Source organism: Penicillium argentinense, assembly GCF_028826775.1.
Source record: "Penicillium argentinense strain IBT 30761 chromosome Unknown utg000009l_segment0_segment0, whole genome shotgun sequence".
Classification (NCBI taxonomy): Eukaryota; Fungi; Ascomycota; class Eurotiomycetes; order Eurotiales; family Aspergillaceae; genus Penicillium; species Penicillium argentinense.
The window spans coordinates 2954501-2975546 of record NW_026622668.1 but is presented as its reverse complement, the minus strand read 5'-3'; the positions used below and the strand labels follow the sequence as shown (position 1 = coordinate 2975546).

General features: G+C 51.4%; 10 protein-coding genes across 10 annotated transcripts; 5 read left to right on the top strand and 5 right to left on the bottom strand.

Moving 5' to 3' along the window:
* Positions 1 to 912: 912 nt before the first annotated feature.
* N7532_008700 (chaperonin-containing T-complex subunit CCT5) lies at positions 913 to 3056 on the bottom strand (the record flags this gene model as incomplete). The annotated part of the gene is made up of 9 exons (XM_056621192.1): positions 913 to 957; positions 1032 to 1120; positions 1178 to 1358; positions 1417 to 1554; positions 1608 to 2256; positions 2312 to 2601; positions 2674 to 2757; positions 2810 to 2903; positions 3004 to 3056. Coding segments are annotated over 9 exons (1623 nt in total), but the record flags the coding sequence as incomplete, so codon positions are not given.
* A 513-nt stretch (positions 3057 to 3569) lies between these two features.
* N7532_008699 (chromo domain-containing protein) lies at positions 3570 to 4587 on the top strand (the record flags this gene model as incomplete). Its single annotated transcript, XM_056621191.1, has 5 exons — positions 3570 to 3576; positions 3635 to 3770; positions 3823 to 3868; positions 3938 to 4017; positions 4083 to 4587. Coding segments are annotated over 5 exons (774 nt in total), but the record flags the coding sequence as incomplete, so codon positions are not given.
* A 386-nt stretch (positions 4588 to 4973) lies between these two features.
* Positions 4974 to 6755, bottom strand: N7532_008698 (putative transcription factor Rap1; the record flags this gene model as incomplete). Its single annotated transcript, XM_056621190.1, has 5 exons — positions 4974 to 5452; positions 5584 to 6151; positions 6209 to 6449; positions 6514 to 6599; positions 6657 to 6755. 5 exons carry the CDS (start codon positions 6753 to 6755, stop codon positions 4974 to 4976), a joined length of 1473 nt encoding a protein of 490 aa, XP_056471996.1.
* A 493-nt stretch (positions 6756 to 7248) lies between these two features.
* Positions 7249 to 8575, top strand: N7532_008697 (DHHC family palmitoyltransferase; the record flags this gene model as incomplete). Its single annotated transcript, XM_056621189.1, has 3 exons — positions 7249 to 7340; positions 7393 to 7546; positions 7598 to 8575. 3 exons carry the CDS (start codon positions 7249 to 7251, stop codon positions 8573 to 8575), a joined length of 1224 nt encoding a protein of 407 aa, XP_056471995.1.
* Positions 8576 to 8852: 277 nt separating this feature from the next.
* N7532_008696 (FKBP-type peptidyl-prolyl cis-trans isomerase) lies at positions 8853 to 9612 on the top strand (the record flags this gene model as incomplete). Its single annotated transcript, XM_056621188.1, has 6 exons — positions 8853 to 8983; positions 9068 to 9138; positions 9255 to 9315; positions 9376 to 9396; positions 9486 to 9524; positions 9585 to 9612. The coding sequence occupies 6 exons, from the start codon at positions 8853 to 8855 to the stop codon at positions 9610 to 9612; spliced, it is 351 nt and encodes a 116-aa protein (XP_056471994.1).
* Positions 9613 to 9945: 333 nt separating this feature from the next.
* On the top strand, positions 9946 to 12781 carry N7532_008695 (Ataxin-10 homo-association domain-containing protein; the record flags this gene model as incomplete). Its single annotated transcript, XM_056621187.1, has 2 exons — positions 9946 to 10118; positions 10180 to 12781. 2 exons carry the CDS (start codon positions 9946 to 9948, stop codon positions 12779 to 12781), a joined length of 2775 nt encoding a protein of 924 aa, XP_056471993.1.
* Positions 12782 to 13190: 409 nt separating this feature from the next.
* N7532_008694 (uncharacterized protein) lies at positions 13191 to 13958 on the bottom strand (the record flags this gene model as incomplete). Its single annotated transcript, XM_056621186.1, has 1 exon — positions 13191 to 13958. One exon carries the CDS (start codon positions 13956 to 13958, stop codon positions 13191 to 13193), a length of 768 nt encoding a protein of 255 aa, XP_056471992.1.
* Positions 13959 to 14954: 996 nt separating this feature from the next.
* Positions 14955 to 15977, bottom strand: N7532_008693 (alpha/beta hydrolase family protein; the record flags this gene model as incomplete). Its single annotated transcript, XM_056621185.1, has 1 exon — positions 14955 to 15977. One exon carries the CDS (start codon positions 15975 to 15977, stop codon positions 14955 to 14957), a length of 1023 nt encoding a protein of 340 aa, XP_056471991.1.
* A 559-nt stretch (positions 15978 to 16536) lies between these two features.
* On the bottom strand, positions 16537 to 18230 carry N7532_008692 (uncharacterized protein; the record flags this gene model as incomplete). Its single annotated transcript, XM_056621184.1, has 2 exons — positions 16537 to 17766; positions 17820 to 18230. 2 exons carry the CDS (start codon positions 18228 to 18230, stop codon positions 16537 to 16539), a joined length of 1641 nt encoding a protein of 546 aa, XP_056471990.1.
* An 878-nt stretch (positions 18231 to 19108) lies between these two features.
* On the top strand, positions 19109 to 20911 carry N7532_008691 (putative oxidoreductase, FAD-binding; the record flags this gene model as incomplete). Its single annotated transcript, XM_056621183.1, has 1 exon — positions 19109 to 20911. The coding sequence occupies one exon, from the start codon at positions 19109 to 19111 to the stop codon at positions 20909 to 20911; it is 1803 nt and encodes a 600-aa protein (XP_056471989.1).
* Positions 20912 to 21046: the final 135 nt, after the last annotated feature.

The window sequence follows — 21046 nt, the reverse complement described above, 5'->3', positions numbered from 1 at the left end:
TTCAACATCCTTCATGCGAATGACCCACAATATCGGACCCAGGGATGACGGGCCGACAGCATGTGAAGCTAAACGACGGTCAAACCTAGATTATATACAGATTCATCGAGGATATCATGATCCTCGATTAGCATCCCGAAGAAAATACCGCAGGTACATTAGTGCGCAACAGTCTCGTATTCGAGTGACACGGCAGCACGAGCATATCGATAAGATCACCAGATGATCACCTTCAGCCTGCGATGATCAGCACCTCTGAATGTCACTACTACTCACAAGTAGAGTCCGGACCGAGGCCATGGGTCGTCAGATATGGTGGGCAGGGTTTTGCATCGGCTGTTCCTCGGCATCTTGAGTGACCCTTGTGAACAGCATGGATGCACCCAGGTCACTGGCACGGACTCTTCGGGATGGTGTCTGCCAGGAAATGGATGTTCGAGTAGATGTCGCGTGCAAGTTACCGCGTTGGAAGGGGGGTTCAGCGTCCAAGCTTCTCAATCTGTAGATTTGTATGAGTTACGGTACTTTTTCTGTGAACTGTCTTTGTCCTAACGGGGTAGAAAAACATCGGGCTAGAATACTCCGATTCGCAACCTGTGAAAAGAGATATTCTGGTTCTCATCGGCGGTATTTCAATCAAAAGCCATTTATGAGAATATCATGAATATGACCGCAATCGCATCCTTGACAAGAGCTTAACAGGAAGCACGGAAGGTGAAGAGCAAGCGTGTAAAGCAACAACCGACGATGAGAGATCATAAATCCTTTTCTCATTGCAACTTAGAGTTTTCTATGTAAGGGGCCATGTTTTACATAGGAGTCCAACCACAATCATCATTTTTTTGGAGACGATGCTCCGAAGGAATATTCCAGTGCCATCTATCGGGCATTAAGACTATGTGCGTTCGTCACCTAAAATTCGGACTCATCATCACCAGCGATGATCACGTTATTGATCTAGAGTTTTGTTAGAGCCTTGTACAGTTTTTTTTGGGGGGGGGGGGGGGGGGGGAATATGAGGTGAAGCATACCTTGAGAACCATGCGGCACAGCTGGGTAGCGAGCAGAAGCTGCTGCTTCTTGCCGATGAGGGGATCGATAGCAAAGTGCTCACGCATGTCTGTAGAAATGATGTTAGCTGGAATAGGCTGAGGACATAGTGATTCCCTAGTCTTACCGTTGCTACCGGTGTTCATGCAGTCAACACCAAGACGGGTGTTCTTCTCCTTGACCTGGCGCGACTTGATGGAAGCAAGAGTCTCGATGGGGCTGAAGCCAGAGTTCTCAGACAGTGCGAGGGGAACGGCGTCCAGGGCATCGGCGAAGGCGCGCATAGCGTACTGCTCAATGCCGGGGCTCTGAAAATCAATCGCATTAGTTTGTTTCAAATCATATTCGAAAACGGGAGATACTGACCTTGACAGCGGCGTCCTCGACGGCCAGGGAGCAGGCAATCTCGGCGGCACCACCACCGTAAACAACACGGTTGTCACGAACCAGGTTGCGGACCACACACAACGCATCGTGTAGTGACCGCTTGGCCTCATCAATGATCTGCATGCCCAGTTAGTGAGGCTCGTGGCTGATAATACTATGCCTAAACTCACCATCTTGTTACTTCCGCGAATAAAGACGGTAACCGCCCGGCTGTTCGCACACTCCTCAATGACCAGCATCTTCTCTCTTGTGGTACCGAAGGTCATCTCGCGAACACGGCCGGCGGTGCCCAGCTTATCAGCGGACAAGTCCTCGAAGCGCGGCACGATACGGCCGTTGGTAGCGATGGCAATCAGCTCAATCTCGGGACCACCAACCCACCGAACGGCGGGCAGCTTGTTCTGGAGCAGCAGGTGGTTGGCCTCATCGTCGAAACCCCACTGGCAAATGACGAGGTTGGCACCGGAGTCCTTCAACTTCTCAATCATCTCGGTGAACTTCTCCTTCTCGTATTCCTGGAGCTTCTTGAACTCCTCAACCGAGGTGATATCCAGCTTGTGCTTGGTCTTGGGCTTGGGGGGCTCGAACGGGCAGGTCAGGATGGCCAGCTTGGCGTCTGTGACCTCGTCGGGCATCTGAGGGTGAGAGAAGTCCTTGTCGACAATAACACCGTTGACAAGCAGAGAGTCCTCAAGGGCACCTCCCACCTTGCCATCCACCTTGATCAACTCGAAGTCAACATCCTTGCGTTGGAGATCGGCAACCGAAAGCACAGCATCCACGGCAATCTTAGCAAACTGGTCGTGGGACTTGGAGACACTATTGAGAGAATTAGCGAGAGCGTACTAATAAACGAGAAGGGAACGGTCCGTACATCTTGCTACCCAAACTGGTCTTAGCAACCTTAAGCAGGTTGCTAGTGTCTTCGCGAGAGAAGGGAATTTCGTCACTGATCTTATCAAGCTCTGCGACGGCAATCTCGCAGGCCTGGTCGTAGCCGTCGGCTATCCGAATGGGGTGGATGCCCTTGTCAATCAACTCCGAGGCCTGCTCCAACATGGCAGCAGCCAGCACCACGACACCTGTTGTGCCATCACCAATCTCCTCATCCTGCGACTTCGAGAGCTCGACGAGCAACTTGGCGACGTTGTTTGTAATTTCCATCTAAAAAGCAAACCGGGTATATTAGAATCTGCCGGACTGTGGGGTGGTCTCGATAAGGGGTCGATATCGAACCTGGCCGAGAATGGTGGCACCATCGTTGGTGACGGTGATATCGCCGTCCGGAGAAATCAGAATCTTGTCGAGGCCACGGGGTCCCTGAGATTATGCATTAATTCCTGTCTGGAGTATTCCTGGCGGTGGGTCCTACCAGAGAAGTCTTAACAATGCTGGCCACAGTCTTGGCGGCGACAATGTGCGACTTCACGGCCTCGGTGCCATGTTGTCTCTTCTTCTTTCCTTGACTGCACAGTAGTTTCTGGTCAGCGAAATCCAGTCTATGTCGCCTCTGAGGGTCCAGTGGTTTGCGGCGATGCGAATAGGAGGATCTGTCGGTGAACGTACTCGCGAACGACAATAAACGGGCGACCATTCTCATCCTTCAGCATTTGGGCTATCTCGGGGCGTCAGCGAAAGGGTTGCATGCGTCGACCAGGCGGATAGTCGAAGAGTAATCACCTTGAGAAAGATCAAGCTCTGTGAGGGTCTTCAAGTCAGCGAAAGAACCGGGGGGTATGAGGGGCACCCGGGGGGCAGACGCAACGTACGCATCGCCATCTTGATGGTGGACTGCCACCTGGCAGAATTTCAACGTCTCGAGAAAAAGAAAACGAAAGAGAGAACGAAAGGATAGCGAGTAGTCGACGGGTTCCTTTCTCCGAGCGATGCGGAGGGGTGAAGCTCTCCCACGCAAATTAAATTCTGGGCCACCCAAAGCGGTATAGTGCTTCCCTTCCGCCTTCGCAGCTTTTCCAGGCGCGCTCCGCTTCTCCAACCTGCCAGTGCGAGCGTGTTGGACCTCCGATCGCGTCCCGATCGCATCCCGATCGCCGACGCTCGTTACGACTGCTCGAGCCGGCAAGCTGTTTTCTAGACTTCTCTCATTTGCGACTTCGCCTGTTCGAAGAAACATGCTTCGTGAGTTAGTTCCAATTGTTTACCTTGCGCGCGATCACCAAGCTGACTCTTTGCATAGCTCTCGTGGAGGATTGGTCGGACGAGGAGTCGGGCGACATCCCATTCAACGATGCGCCTGAGCAGCAATACGATGACAATAACACGGCTGAGGCCTCCGGCGACGACGACGATGAGGGAGATGAGGATGACGAAGTGTAAGCGAAGCGCGACTAGTAATTGGAGAACCTTCTAATTGTTGTGGACCAGCTTTGTCGTCGATGAAATCAAGGATCACCGCTTCGATGCAGTTGATGTATGCTCATTCCCTCATGCCTGATCTCGATGCCCCATTTCCAAGTCGTACTGATCACCGATCTAACAGGGTACTCTGTGGTTCCATGTGAAATGGAAGGGCTACCCGAAGCTTGAAGACCATACTTGGGAACCTGAACCGAACTTAGAGTGCGCATACCGGAACATCATACTATCTCGAACCCAGAACGCGCAATTGCTAACGCCTATCCTAGGGATGTCCCCGATATACTGAAAACTTATTTTGACAAGAGTGGTGGGCGACCTGAGAAGCCACCCGCCAAGGGCCCTGGTAGAGGTGCCCCCGGTAGAAAGCGCAAGTCAATGGGGGAGAAGAAGGAAGCTTCGCCCGCTGGATCCACGGACTCGAAGAGGCGGCGTCGATCCGCCCCCAAAACCCAGACGAAATCGAAGGCCGACCCTACCCCCAAGACCGAACCCAAAAATGTGGATAGTACACCCGCAGAAACCGACGAGGAAGAGCCATCCGATTGGGTTCCCAAGGGCAAAAGCTGGGAGAAGGATATCCAGTCGGTAGATACAATCATCAGGGATGCGGATGACAATGGGCTGTACGCCCTTCTACACTGGACCAACGGCAAACGCTCACGGGTGCCAACTGCAAGCTGTTACGAAAAGTGCCCGCGGGCCATGTTGCAGTTCTATGAAACCCACCTGCAAGTCCAACCTCCATCGTTCGTTGAGACAAGTGCTAATTCTGTGTATTTTTAGGGTTTTCAGGAACGCTTGAACACAGGGCTTTCTCGGTGCTCAACTCAAATACCAGGCAGCGATCTGCCTCTGACGATCTATCGCAGATGCTTCAGCGACAGTAATCTGTGAATTTGTGGTTTTTGATTTTGTTTTGATTCCCCCAGGCGCTACTAGGAGTCGGAACTATCTTTCAAATGTGTCAATTGGGGTTCTGTACGATAAGAGGCGCAAATGGCTTGTGGGTATTTTCGGTGGATCGCATTATGCTCCTCAAAGCTTTGTCATTCCAAGTGTTGCTGTAATCTCATGTCTTCAATTCATTATGCCCATGATTTATGTCCGTTTTTGGACATGTATAAATGATCACGCCGTTATTCTTTTTCTCATTTCCACTAAACCATGCCTCTCTCCCTCGCCATGCTGAGGTACTTCCATCTTTGTTGGCATTTGGCGTCTCCATGCTTTTCGTAGACCTGTTTGATCTCGCGTTCATTTGCGCCTTCCAGATTCTTGTCATCCTCAGCAGTCCATACCCCGCGAATGTTATCGGGAATTCCATGCCCAGAAGCCAGTAGGTTCAAGACCTTTTCGGCCAACTTGCAGTTCAAGCTTGTGCAGCACAACGCATCATCAATCAGGGCATCGTCCATGCCTCGCGACACTTGTGTCTCTATCCACTCCATCATTTCTTCCTCTTCGCTCTCGCTTTGGCTGTTCTCATCATAATTATCATCTTCGAGTGACCCGCTGTCTGAAGCCGGAGATGAAAGCAGAAAAGGGAGATCCTGAAGCAGCTCCTGACGCAATTTATCATCTTCTGTTGGGGAATGCGCTGGCGAGGGGGGAAAGGGAGATTCCGAAGTAACTCTAGCTGCCATTTATCATCTGCGGACAAAGTGTTTTCATTCCGTGATGTTTGCTCTTCTCTTCGATCAGTAGCCGGAGTGGAAACGGAACCAGGTGATGGTGGAATGGACCGAGGATTCCGCCGAGGAGTAATACCATGCGGATCAGATCGTTGAGGGACTGGTGATTCTTCAACGTGCCGAGAAACCTGTGTCGGTGTTGCTGTCTTGAGCGGTGGTGGAATGGGCCGAAGTGGCTGTTCAGGCACATCATGCGGAGCAGGTGTTGGAGAGACTTGGACTGCCCTCCTCTTTGAACGAGAAGCCTGGGGCTCAGGCGACGATCGCGGAGGTGAATCACGCTTCCTTTTTGACATCCATCGGTACTCGAGTAGTGGTGCCCTTTCAGGGCTGGCTTTGATGACGGCTACTTGTGGAGTTGGTGGCGTATGAAGTTCTTTCGGTGGTTGAAGTTGTGGTTTTGCTGGCGTCTTGCTTTGAGGCTTGCTTGGGAGGCTGTCTTGTGGCCTGTCTTGCGAGTCATTCCGGAGCTTTTTTTGGGACCTTTCTTGGGGCCTATTATTGGGCCTGTCCTGGGGCTTCTCTTGGGGCTGAGGTTGCAATACATCTGGCCTAGGTACTCCTCCTCCTGGGCGGGGATTCCCGCGTAGCCTTTTGAGATAGCGAGCTCGGGTTGACTGCCAGGTATGTCCAAGCCTCGGAAACTGCGTATGTAATGTTAGCACCTAGTCGAGTAAAGAGGAGGGATGGGCAAGTAATACTCTTGTTTCAAATAGTTGATAAATTTTGTTGCCTTGGACGCGGCCATTTTCTTGCTGCTCGAATGGCTGGAGGAAGTCGTAAAGAAGCTGATCTTGTTCTAGCGTCCAGCTTGTTCTGGTATTCTTCCTCGGAATATTGGATGCGCCCATTGGCCGAGGATTAGATGGGCCAGCCCTGTGCTCCTCGAGATTTTCCAGTCGACCATGGCGGATGGATTTTTCCACATATTGATAGGAGTAGCTGATGTGAGTTAGCATACGGCGGTTAAGACCTTTTGCTGCGCGCTGGGGGAATGGAACTTTACCAGTCAGCAGGGAGGTTTTTTTTTGTATGATCGACCAGTTTGACGTTGGCATCCTTCTCCATCCAGACAACGACACCACCATGTTGCTAGATTAATGTCAGTCTCTTGACGCTCAAGGGTATCAACAGTAGAGAATTACGTACAACAATAAGATCTTTGAACCGAGACCGCTGAGGAATTTCGTGAGAGAGCCAGAAACGTGCGCCCTGGAAGAGGCCACCAGGCGCGGAGCCTGCTGCCATCGTGCCCTGGATTTGAAGACGACTTGCAAGGGTGTTTCTTCGAATCCTTGAACGAAAGTGTGAGAGACGCTTTCCTCTGTTCTTTGTGACGCGCTATCACGTGTCAACGTGTCGCGGGATGCATTTGACCTGGGCAGCAACAGGGATTTTAGGGGCACAATCTGAGAGCGTAGAAACCAGAGAGACCTTATGGTAAGTTCTGCGTGATTTGTGATTAAAAAGTCGATAAATCAAGTACTAGACGCCAGTCGGCGGGCCTCTCGCAGGGGTTGTAGATGTCGCGTCTAGGCGGAGTGGAAGTGGCGCACGTGACCGCCGCGTGCCATGAGCGGCCCGTGATGCATGCTGACGAGTCAACATCCTCGGCCTTCCCAGCGACAAGGGAGGATGGCTATGGAGGACTGACAGGCAGCTAATCCGTCACCCTTGAAGTTCACTTGTGGTTTTTGAGCCCTGCCCTAGTCTACCGAAGAGTCTCCCCACGTGTCTGCCAATGATGGGGTCCCTTCGTACTATTGCTCTGGCTATTCTGGCTATCTCAGCCTTTACTTTCATCGCCCTTTTTGGCCGCCTTCCTGCCTTCAGGTTTGTGCTCTTTAAATTCATAAAAACAGGCATGACACTGACGTGGTGCCAGGAAAACACCTATCGCGTTGTTGCATCGTGCAGTGTGGATATATTTTCCTAACGGCGTTGCCTATCTTGACTCTCGCTTGCTTGGCGGGCGACTTGTCAGAACCTGGAACCGCTCAGGTAGCTATATTCTCCACGAGAACCATCCACTGGTTCTAGTAAGTTTTTGAGCCACCCTGCTAATGTCCTCAATCTAACATGCTGGCAAGATTTTTTTCGTTGGCTTGCTTGCAATTGGTGAATGGGTATTTTTACCGGTAGCATGGCCTCGGATGTCATCCGTTCATCATCCCTGGGTCCCCCCGGTGGTTATTATCCCATACATCCTTCTTTACAAGTGTGTCATGACCAATTCTCATGTCACGCCAGAGAACCACAACGAGGAGATGAAACGTTATCCGTTCGATCAAGTCTTGTTTCATCCAGGCTACCGCTGCAGTACATGCAATCTCATCAAGCCGGCGCGCAGTAAGCACTGCAAGTTCTGTCGGACTTGTGTCTCTCGCCAGGACCACCATTGTGTCTGGCTGATGAACTGTGTTGGGGCTAACAATTACATGTACTTCATGTCGTTGCTGCTCTCTCTATCGGTCTTGCTCGCCTATGGTACTTGTCTTGGCTACTCATTACTCCGCCAATCACTACAGGAAATGATCCCCGCTCATTTGCAAGCAGCCATGGAGTCATGGATTATGTATTTCAACATCTGGGCGATCGTCATACAATCTGATCCCAGGATTGGTACTATCACGCTGTTGATGCTCATGACCGCTCCCTTGGCCATGGCATTCCTGGCATACCATACCTACCTTATCTGGGCCGGCATGACTACCAACGAAAGCTCCAAGTGGTCAGATTGGAAAGAAGACGTCGAGGACGGTTACGTTTTCAAAGCACATAGAAAGGATATTCCGGATGCACACCCATTCACGGATTTCAATGAGCATCCTTGGCCGGTCACGAGTGATCAATTGCTGGTCACAGACGACGAGCCTCCATTGGAGGGATACATTTTGGTCCCAGGTACCAATCGGATTGACTACCGCAGCGATGAGGATGCACCGATTGATTCGCGGTGGGTCCCAGTCCATAGCATGAAGGACATTGACAACATCTACGATCTGGGATTTTGGAACAATCTTCGAGATTCTGCAGGGCTTTCCGTGCGTCGCATGGGCCGTAAATAGGTGCAAAAATAGAAACTCGCAAAAATGATGCTCTGATATATGTTTATTTGTCTTGATTTGTCGTCGATTCCGCATTTGCGACGAAATTCTTGTCGTTAATGCACTTTAAATGTCCGCCGCGTCCCGCTCCCGCTTTTTTGCCAACCCGCGGGCTAGCCGCTCCCGTCTTTTTCCCCCACTTCGAGAAAAATTACGGGTCACCTTCGAACCTCCCTTTTTTCATCTCTCAATAATTTGCTTCGCATACGCTTAATCCTGCAGCAGCTCTCTATCCAAAATGGGCGTCGAGAGGAAGATAATTACTCGTGGTACTGGCCCCTCGCCTGCTTCAGGCGATAAGGTCTCGATCCACTACACAGGCTGGCTCTACGACGCTAAGAAGTCCAACAAGGGTTTCCAGGGCAAGCAGTAAGTGGCTGACTCTATCCAACAACAAGTTTTGGTACTACATTACCGGACTTGACGTCATTCTCGATCTAATCTATGTGACAGATTCGATAGCTCCAGGTCCCCAGGCCGTGGCCCTTTGAATGTTCAGATCGGTGTTGGAAAGGTCATCAAAGGTAAAAAAAAAATATCATTTATCTCATGCATACATACACTTTGCCGCTACACCGGGGAAGCAAACTGACAGATTGTCGTTTCCTGTCTTTTTTGTCCATGTCTAACTTGCTTTTAGGTTGGGATGAAGGTGTCTTGCAGATGAGCCTTGGCGAGAAGTCCACCCTCGTCATTAGCCCGTGAGTCAAATATCTATTGAGTGACTAACGTGGCCTTTGAATGCTAATTGATTTGCTTAGTGACTATGGATATGGCGACAAGTAAGTGATTCCGTCGACAAATAGCCGACATTCTACACATGCCAAGACACCGGCAAATTATGACCTTTCTAACGACGATCTTTGCACAGGGCTGCCGGCAAGATTCCTGCGGGCTCCACTCTCATTTTGTAAGCCTTAGCGGCCCTTCTATATTTGTCGAAAGTATTCACAAGCTAATCATCTCGCAGTGAGGTTGAGCTTCTCAAGATCAACTAAGATTACGCAATGTATGCCCGAGTAAACGCTCGAATTAAGTCTACGATCAAGATATCATACGCAATGTGCCTTCATAGAACAAATTTCCTCACAACGTATAACTACCCACACGAGGACGCTTAATATGTGAAGGATTTCCTTCAAACTGCCATGTTGTCTACATACTCGAATCACTTGGGGTGCTATACCCCATCGGGGAGAAGGGCGGTGGGATGGGCGGTGAATTAAAATTCCCCGGCGCCCTCATTTTTGCCCGCCGCCAGTTCTAATTTCATCCCACCAGCCCGAGGAGACCTTTTCGTCCCATTTTGTCCTCGCAATTTCACCTGCAGGATGGCTGATCAAAAGCCGCTATGTACCCCACCTGAGCTGATGCTCAAGGTTGTCCTGGCCGGAACCCTGAGTCATTATGAGACGCGGGGCATGATCGACGAAAAACGCCTCGAGCACATGCTCGCCGCCGGAAAGCAGATCTTGTATAAGACTCACCAAGAAAGCGAAGTCCGGTATGTAGTGAAAGGGATTTGCATATATTTATGATCATATTACCAACTATTTCTTCCATAGAAACAACCTTGGCATGTCGCCGGACATCTGGCAAGGCCTCACAGATGTCCTTACAAAGGCGATTCCCGTTCTCGAATCTCAGTCGTTTGCCTGGAAAAGCCCGGCCGCCAGTTACGAGCACTCTTCGTCCAATCTCATTGCCTTCAACTATTTTTCTCTGGTCAAGGATATCGAACGTCTGAATGATTTGTGTACCATCGCCCGGAACTTATTGGCAACAACCAAAAAAGCGCAGAACCTTGCTGCGGAGAAAGGATTCGACCAGAGGATTCTTGCACTGATCGATACCTGTGTACGTGTGACGGCGCGCGGCTTCGACGGCGAAACAAATGCTCGAAATGAAGAACGCTGGCAGAAAGTAGTCAACCTTTACAAACGCTTGTTGATCACCTGCCTGCAATATCTTCACAACTTTATCATGCACAACGAGCAGCGAAAGATGGTTCTCTGGCTTGATCTATTCGGATACCACTCCACGGCTGACACGAATATCATCAAGCCGAAGGAAGCTCTGGATCCCACTGCCCGTATCGAGGGTGTTGCACCTATTGTTCGAGTTGGCGAGCGTGTCATCAACCCGCCTATCCGGGCACTCTATGATCAAACTGCGGAAGACCTCCTGCTGGAGACTATAGCGAAGTTTCCACGAGAGCCTTCTACGATCAAGGAAGAGGCTGCCATGTTGCTCCTTGCTAACATCAAAGACCACATGGAAAAGATCCTCGGCCGGGACCTCTCTGATATTCAAGAGATGGGTAGAGACCCCGAGCAGGTCAAGTACATCCGTGCTGCACTGACTTCCATCTTGGGAGCTAAGGTTGATGGGTGGTCTGATCTTCAAGACCGGGCCCGTGAACTGCCTCCTGCTCTTCCGGAAGAGGAAGACCAGGAGCCCACCAAGAAGAAGAACATTCTCACCATCGATCGCAGCTTGACTGCTGGCTTCCCACGGCTGTGCTGGGCGGACTTGCCTGAAGTGAATGACTACTCCGTCGATGCGTCCGTGAGCGAAGAGGACACCAGCATGCCTCGGTCCGCTCAATCGGCGGCCGAGACTCTGCAAGATGCTAAGGACGAATTGATGGCCCGACTCCAAGAGTCATCCCAAATGGGTGACGCCGATGGCGATTATGATGCTGCCGACTCCGGGACGGTGGAAGGCGATGATGCCCACAGCCTGGAAGGCCATGCTGATGGAAGCATCGAGGGAGATGAAGAGGACGATGGCGATGATGTGGACGGAGCCGATGATTCTGCGGATGTGGATGACGAGGAAGACGATGATGACTACCATGGCCGTCCTGGTGATCAACAGCGTGGCCTACTGACCGATATTCCCCTTGTCCTGGGTCCGGCAGAAATTGAGGCTCTTCCCATGATTGTCCAAGCCGGAATTGTCGACAGCTTCGGGCTCAAGGGTGGAGAGCGCAACGGTTCGCGGAACATGCAAGCTCTCCGGTGCCACATCCTGCTCACACAGGAAACTGGTCGTAACCTGCTGCGCGAACTTCTGATTTTCATTGCAGCATGGGATCTTCCCGATGATGAGCTTTATTTCAAGATGATGGTCCAAATCATGGAGGCGGTGCTTCGTAATGGGCTGATGTCCCACGCATACTCTGATTTCGGTCAACAGAAGGATATCATCTCCCCAGCACAGGCTGTGGTCATCAAGATCCTCACGCACATCTTCCGAGCCAAGTACTCGCCTGCTTCTGTGACCGGCTCAACTCAGAACAGCGTCCCTCGCAACCCGTCGCCTCTCAGCCGCGTGGATATTCTCACTGTTCGATACATCTTCACCATCTTCCGTGGCAACATCATCCCTGAGACCTGTGCATTGATCTACCTGCAAGGCCAGATCCGCGCCGAGCGTGCCCTACCGGAAGACTTCCCGCTGAACCTTTGGGATATGGAGCGTGTATACGAGGGTGTTTACCAATTCCTCGAGTTCTTCGCCGTTCTTACCGAAAACAACGACTGGAAGAACCTGCTCGTGCAATGGGAGATTGTCTACGACCTGGTGACCCTCATCAAGGAATTGGAGGCCAGCATCCCCAAGGGCCAGCTCAACAACCTGCCGTTCGGCCCTGTTCCGCCACCTCCCCCGCCGCCTGCCACCTCTTCCCCTGATATTCGATCGGCCTCTCCGGCACCTGTGGCCGTTGAGCGTCCCTACGATCCGACCGATCCCGACCCAATTGACGACGCTGGCAGTGTCGACTCTCGCCCGGAATCCCCGCCGATCACCGAAGACCCATCCGAGTTCGAATGGCGCAATCTGAAGAAGCTTGTTGTTCTCGTCCTTTCCTCGTTGGTCTGGAAATGCCCTGAAGTCCAGGAGCAGATTCGTCGCAATGGTGGTGTTGAGGCTATTCTCTGCTGCACAGCCTTCGATGCCCACAACCCTTATATTAAAGAGCACGCGGTAATGTGCTTGAAATTCTTGCTTGAAGGCAACCGCGAGAATCAACGACTCGTTGAGGAGCTCGAGGCTCGCGAGGTTGTCAAGGATGATGGTGGTGTTCTGGAGCGCAGTGGCTACGAGGCCATGATTGATCAAGCTGGCAAGCTTTCCATCAAGCCGAAGGATGAAAGCTAGTTGGTGCCAATTTACGATACGATGGGATACCCCTTGAAGCATCTAGCGACTACTCATTTCTGAACCAGCGAAATAAAAATTTGGTGTTCAAGTATCAGGATGGCAATGTTGTGATTCGTAGCTCCGTAGAAATGATCCTACGGGAGAAATACTACAACCTGCCATGCCCACCATCATTTCATGTGATCTAAGAAGATCTCATGCATGGAATGGGGCTATCAACAAAGCAAATCGCTTGGAGGGTAAAAAAAGGTATTCGCATCGAGCATGCATAAATCCCGTCATCATTATTCGAAATTGTCGTAACCTCATGAACCCTGCCACGCTCAGAATCCCCATCGTCCCCGTAAATGCATCAACCTCAACGCCTGTGCACCTTCAACACCGGGAGGTTGAATGCAGAAGCCATTCAACCGTACATACCATCCCACTCCTCCTCGTCATCCTCGGCCACAAGCTGCTCGCGTACCTGGGCCCGGTCACGGTGCTGCTGGGCGAAATCGAAGCGGTCAAGAGGGCAAGTACCGCGCAGTCGCAACCATGGACGGACGCACTCGAGATCGAAGATGTGATCTGGGTGGCAGGGCAGTCGAACGACAAGAGGGTACTCGTCATCAAGGAAAGGGTTGTTGCAAATTGGGCAAATCTGATCAGGCTTGAGAGCAGACTTGGGAACCCGATCCAGCACTAAAGGGATGATGCGTCTGGTTAATTGCAACACTACAACGGGGGGACCCGAATGATACTCACTATCGCAGAATTCGTCGCTCACGCCCTCAACCTCACGCGGTGGCATTTCGCCGCCATTGACCAGGTTTTCGATCATGCTTTCGAGAAGATCATGAGCCATGCCACTGTCGGTCTCGTCTTGCTCGTCCAACTCATCCGCGTGGCGGCGCATCTCTCTGAAAACCTGGGCGAGCTGGAAAAAGGCGGTGCTGACATCGGTAGGAGTGGGGACAGCATGGGGACGGTTACGCTGGTCGGAGCCGGCACTGATCTCGTCGAGGGTAGAGAAGAAGGACGAAGTGTCGGGTCGGCGAGAACGAGGGGGAGAGGTGTTCGCAGCAGGATCCTCAGTCCCGTGCTCAACTGGTGGATGGAGTAGTTTAGGACGCGCTCTCACATTCCGCATCCTATCGTGGGAAGAGGAACTCTTACCTTCGTAGGTGGACATGGTCGCGGTTGGTAGGTTGGAGAATAAGAGGGGAAGCGAGTCGTGCGGGGAGATCCCCGTTAGCTTGTCGTGACACGGGCTGGTGTCCTTGTTGCACGCGAGATAAAAGAGGATGGGAGGGCGAGATTCGAAGAAATTGAGGGTTGAAGGAAGGGGAGTTGGAGATGTCGAACTGAATGGGAGGATTAAGAAGTGAAAACAATTCGACCCGAGGCAGCAGCGCGATAACGCGGCGCGGAGACGTTATCACCCGTGACCGCAGGCTCCACTCCAATTGTCCAAGGAGAAGGTGCGACCTTGTGCACGTGACCTGCTAGGTCTTTTGCACGGCCACGAGCTGAAGAGCCAGCAATTTATTCCGAAAATTGGGATATTTTGGCGAAAAGTTTACGATTTTTAGACAAGCAGATGGTAACCAGGTACAACCGAATAAATATTGACGTTTTTCTGAGCTTAGCATCACCCCTAACCATCGGATAGCTTCAGGGGCTGTTGTTGACCAACAATCACTCGAAATGCTTCAATTCTGAAAATTTGAAAGTTCAAGAGAGAATCGCTTCGTGTTTTGCTTCGAGCATCGAGGTGGAAAATAGAGGGCTGGACTCTGGCTTTTTATATTCGAATGATTGATGCTACGGCTACTCGGCTTTCCAAAATATATTTAGATGCAGGATAGTGTGACGTGAGGTCTGGAAGCAATATAAACGATGCTCAGATCACAATAGCATCGAACGAAACTGCCGGAAACAACCATATGTGCGTCACATGTGATCATTGATCCATGCCCCCCTCCCCCTTCTTTTTCTTTCCCACAGCCTTGAGCGAAGCCAATTGATCATGATCCTGCAAGCAGGACGTGACAGCGCATTGTCACATAAGGCGTTTTCAATCAATTTGAGTGGAGTGGTTGGAATTGATGGAATACTGGCAAGATGCTGCATGCCATTTGGCAAAGATATCTAGATACACACGTCCAGAGTCATGGTTGCCGTCTTCTCACTTGCTTTCAACCTTTCCCAGGGCTGGAAGTCCACTCAGAGCAGTGCTTGCTACCAACCAAGCCGGGTCATCAGGATAAAACTGACTCCAAAGATAAGCCCAGGTAAGTCGCTGCGTGACACCCAACCGCTCAGGCGACTCATCATCGGTGGCCTCAGCAGTATCATAACCAGACACTCCACCAAGGCCATGATATCCACCTGCAAGCGTGAGCAGCGACTTCGCGCCCTTGCTGCTGTGATACGCGTCCGCATGATAAGCAGCACCACGAGTCGTTAGGAAAGGCGATCCATCGTTCTCGCCAATAACTACTAGAGCAGGAGTGCTCATTTCCGCGTGAGTGTGCTCCGTGAGGAACGTCCAATTTTCCTTGACGCGATCGCTCATCCCGTCGCCTCCCCGCCCATCACCCGGTGCAGCCAATAAAACACCAGTCTTGATGCGTGGTTCGATGAGATCGACCAGAGGAGCATCCGGCGAATCCCTCGTACGAGCCCCCATGAGCATGCTTGCCGTGTGCCCGCCCATCGAATGCCCAGCAACTGCGACCCGGCTGTGGTCTAGACGTCCTTGGATCTGAGGGAAAGCCGACTCAATATTATCGAGTTGATCGAAAATGAGCTTCATATCTTGGGCACGGGACCGCCAGAACATGGGACCATCGCCAGGGACTGCATCATTGTCGAGACTGAGGGACATGGAGCTGAGATGGGTAGGCTGTATGACGACGAAGCCGTGTGCAGCCCAGAAATTGGCGATTGGGCCATAACCGTTCAGGGAAGAGAGGTGGTTTGATTTACCCTGTCCATGGGAGAAGAGAATAATCGGCAGATTTGTGCCAGTTGTTGGGGCTGAGACTCGGAGGTGCAAATCGATGATGCGATCCGGGGCTTCCAAGACAATGGGGCTTATGGAGATTACGGGAGTCGGGTCATTAACGGGGATCTTCGCGGCATCACCTATGAAGGTATGATCTTTCATGTTGGATAGACGAGAGGAGGAACTCTGAGTGGCAGTCATTGCGATAAATCTGCTTTCGGAAGTTGCTGCTTGATTTGGAGGCGTGTTTGGCCGGCCTGATAGTTGACGATCTCAATGATGGTAATGATACAACGGGCCTCCTGAGCGCCCTTCGAATGTATTATATTAAACTATTGCAACAGTCATCGGAATCAAACAGAAAAAGGATATATTGCTACTTGTTCTGATTTCAAAGCGACGTGGAGATAATCTTTAACAGCGGAACGTGAGAATCGGCCCATGCGGGATTAGCGTGGCTCCAAAACCCGACCAACGATATCAGGCTCCGACACGGGCTTACTTCGTCTTATACTAGAGCGATTAAAAGCTAGCAATGGAGCTAAGGTAGCTTAAGCGTTGTGAACAATCTGACAGCTTCGTCATTACTTGAACGGTCCTCGGCTTTAAGCGATCTGTTCGGATCCGGAGACACAATCTCCAGCCTCAGCAGGATCGGGCCATTTTGATTATGAGCTAACTGAATCTCAATATTACATATAGAAATTGATTCCAAAACAAATGTGCACGCTCATTCCAAGCTTCTGCAGATTGAGCTCCATCAAAGAACTTGAAGGTTGATAAAAGGAACATCCGTGAATCCTTCCAGCATGGTGTATGTGATGTTGTAGAAGATAAATTCGTTAACTTCTTGGTCCGTATTGTAGTAAATGGTGTAGTTCGGTGAGGCATTTGTCGTAACCTTCAGATCCAATCCCGGAAGGTCTTCCAATCCTGTAACATTAAGCCCGTGGCTGATTCCAATTCCACTGAAGATGAAGTTAAAAGAAATCGGCCCATTTGCAGCCGTGGCATTAGGATAGGATATGTGGAGGGACTTCTTGGAGGCAACGGCATCTATCGATGATTCTGTGACCCAGTGTGTAACACAGCCAACTTGGTAGTCGTCGATAGCCCATTGGATAAGAGCAGGACTGAAGGCACTGCTGCTCTTCGCAGGTCCTCCGATAACATGCTCTGCGACCGTTTCCGCACCGATGGTCAAGTTTTCAGATACCCAAGTTGTAATATTCCGAGAGTAGGTGTCAAAAGGCGGAGAGTATACCTTGGCTGTAAAGAAATGATCACCGGGGAATTTGATCAAACTCGCCTTCGACTGCGGGGACAGGTACTTGAGCATCTCAGGCATGGCGAGAGCAAAAAGAGGATAAAAGGCAAAGTCTTCTTGGTGATACATTCCCGTAATCTGTCGAGGGAATGGGGCATGCTCCCTTCCAACGGCACCCCAGATAACTGCAGCCACGAGAGATGCGTAAGATTTCATGTTGTAGCCGTACGTACGGTCCCATGGACCAGCCACATTCTTGAGATTCGCATTATAGAGCTGAGCGAGCTCGTTCCAGCTGGCTGTGAGGATTTCTGGTGCATATTTTCTGAGCAAACTCCCCTCGCTTCCATACTGGCCCCATAAGGCCAAGGCCCACATCGCAACGCCAGCGTAGGTGGGTGAATTGAATTCCGACAGCGTGTGATGCATACTCCAAAGATCGTACAGCTCCTGAGCAAAATGTTCGCCAGCCTGAGTCAGGTTCTTGTCGCCAAGTCGATGACCGACCCAATCCTGGAGAATTGTTCGCATGATCCAAGGGTTGGAATAGCATGGGTACAGATTATCGCCATCGATACCACCGACACGGTAAAGATCGCCCTTAGCTGCAATGTGAAGCGAACGCTCTATCTTCGATACTGTTTTCTCGGGAAGGAGATGCTCGTAGTCGTTCAGGGCGATGATCCAGGCACAGCCGACAAAATCGCGGATATTTGGGTCCCACTAGTATCAGCTCGTTAGCCAGGTACAATACGCTTTCGTCGTTGAGATGTTACCGAGCTGTACGGGCCCTCATTTGGATACTCAGAGGTACCTGGCTGGGGCTCGGACGGTGACTGCTGGTAGTCACCATACCATTGCTTCGACGGGTCAAGGTACTGGCCCGCAACGACATTATCGAAGATGCGAATGGCCCTAGAAACGTCCCCTGGCCCATTTCGTGCTAGTAGTTGAGTCGCATACCAGGCGCTGTGTCGTGAATCATAACGGCCGGCTCCGCTTGAAGATGCGATCAGATAACCAGCTTCATCGTCCCAATAAGCATCATTCCATTCAATCGCTGTCGTGAACATATCATTAGCGTAGGTCGAGTTGGACGCAGCTCGTGACGTGTGGGTTGGCACAGCCGAGGTTCTGCCGGTGAGGTGGACAATGCTGATTCCAAGTAAAGTAAAGGAGAGCTTCATGTTTGCGGAGCTGTTTCGAGGCGGCCCGCGACAGTGCTCTCTCCATGTGCGCCTGAGAAGAGCGGCCGCCTGACGACTATATACAAATTGTTTCTCCGCATTATTCCCGGCTCACGAGGCCTAATCTCTCAGACAGGAGGGGCATATCCAAGTAATGTTCTCCCATCGACGCGATAGGACCTCTTTCACTGCCGAAGATTGGCCGCGACAATAGATAGCCTGCTCGGCCATTTCGCCGCTTTTTCCGGACCGGATAGCGATTTACCCTCGCAACTGGCACCCCCTACTTCCAGAGGGGTTCTCCACAAATCAAAACACTAGAAAGCCTGAAGATTGCTTCATTAGCTTATCTAATAGCCTTGGCACTAACACAGATGCAGAAGGGAGACTATCTGCGATCGCCGTATTTCGCCGGGTTTGCCGGTTCTCTGCTCCCCCATTTCAACTAGCGAACGAGACTATCTTCAAGAGGATGTTTGCCGACGGTAGCTCGACAAAGTTATGCCATAATTGCAGATCGCCGATAAATTCCACCTATGGAAGGGAGGTATACTCTGCTGTACCCCGCGTTCCATCGGCCTAGTATTGTGGGGAAGAGTGATCATAGCTTCACCGATGTAGATAAACGTCTTCGGACCGACACTAGTGGGAATGACCGGGTAGATGACCGAAAATATGGCTATCACTGAGATAGAAAAGCCCAAGTAAGTAGAAAGCGGATGAAAGAAAAGGCAGGTAGTGATTCGTGTGACTGCGTCAAGCACGCCACCAAAATGAATTAATAATACCGTCGAAACCTTGCTGACGAGAGCTCCTTCCCATCTTCCCGTCAACCTTGCCAATGTCAGTTCACAACTACGAGAAGCTAGCATTCAGCTATGCCTTCCATTTTCATAGGTAGTGTTCCGTGGCATGATGGCGAAGAGAAAGTGCATCAGCTACTTCGGGTTCCTCTTCCGGATAACCCGACAGTGCCGGGCTTGAGTCCCAACGGCGCCAACTTCCTACGAACAGCTCCTCTTATGGCAGTGGGCACAATTGATTCGCAAGGCCGACCGTGGACGACGCTCTGGGGCGGAAAATCTGGCTTCGCAGAGCCAGTAGGCCAGTCAATGATCAGACTTCGGACACAGGTCGACAACACCTATGATCCAGTGGCCAAGATGCTCTTCAAGGACCAGCCAGATGAAGACGATGGCGGAATCTTCAACGAAACACAGAAAATGATTTCTGGACTCGCTATTGATCTCGAGCAACGACGGAGATGGAAGCTCTTCGGGCGGATGGTGGCGGGGACCCTCACTGTCGACAGGCCAGGACAAGCGGACGTGGTCGTCAAGATCGAGGAGAGCCTGGGAAACTGTCCAAAATACCTGAACAAAAGACATATTGTGCCCGCCGAGTCCAAGCCAAAGCTAGTTTCCGACTCGCCACAACTGACACCTGCAGCGATCAAGCTTATATCTCGTGCCAACACAATCTTCGTCTCCTCGCGGCACGATGCTATCAATATGGACACGAATATCCGTGGGGGACCTCCAGGGTTCGTGCGAGTCGAGTCCAACACTACAAAGGGTGCCGTGCTGCTTTACCCAGAATATTCGGGGAATCGACTCTACCAAACGCTTGGCAATCTGCAGACGACGCCTCTGGCGGGCTATGTGATTCCCGACTTCGACTCTGGTGACGTCCTCTACGTGACGGGGCATACTGAGATCCTCGCCGGCAAAGACGCTGCCGCTGTTCTACCGCGATCAAACCTAGCTGTCCGTCTGACGCTGACAGTCGCGATCTTCGTGGAGAATGGACTGGCTTTTCGCGGTGAAACCGGGGAGCCATCTCCATATAACCCGGCAGTGCGATATCTCCCAACTGAAAGAAGCCCTATTAGTGCCGAGAATTCGAGTAGAACAGACATGTCTGCGACTTTGATCAAGAAGGAAGTTCTCACGCCGAACATCAACCGGTTTCGGTTCCGCGTCTCCAGCTCCAAACCACTCACATGGACCCCAGGGCAGTACGCGACAATGTCCTTCAAAGACGAGCTAGATATGGGATATAGTCACATGCGAGACGATGACCCCACCAGCCTGAACGACGACTACGTACGAACATTCACCGTCTCGTCGTACCCCGGCCGCGAGCTTCCAGCCAACGAGTTCGAACTGATGATTCGCCGACACGGCAATGTTACGGACCACCTCTTTCGCACAAACGAGCGCGCCGGACTAGAAGCGCCACTAAAAGGCTTTGGAGGCAGCTTCCGTCTGTCCACCGACGATGGATCGATCGTACCGTTCGTGGCGGGAGGCATTGGGATTACGCCGTTCCTGGCGCAGCTTCCCGACCTCGAGTTTTCGCTCGTCCGCCTTTTCTGGTCCGTGTCAAGTGAGGATCTTGGGTTGGTCTATGATACATTTCAGCGCTGGCCGCGACTTTTTGCATCCACAACGTTGTTCATCACGGGGGGTAGTGCGCCGTCGGATGCGAACCGGCCGATGTGGGATGCGATCGCGGGATCGGACGCGCAGGTGCACCGGCGCAGGATGGGAGCGGCTGATCTAGAAGAGGCAAAACAGGTGGCCCAGCGGTGGTACCTGTGTGCCGGCATTAAACTGAAACAGAGCGTGTTAGGGTGGCTGGTGGGGAAGGACGTGGTGTATGAGGACTTTGATTATTAGGCTAGGGCCTAGACCCCAAGCCTTGCTTGTGACATTATAGCAGACTGACAGCGACCATCGTAGTTCCAGTGATAGTATGCAATTCCATGGTCAACTTTCAGGATGCATTGATTGCCATTTCAATTCAATTCAAAT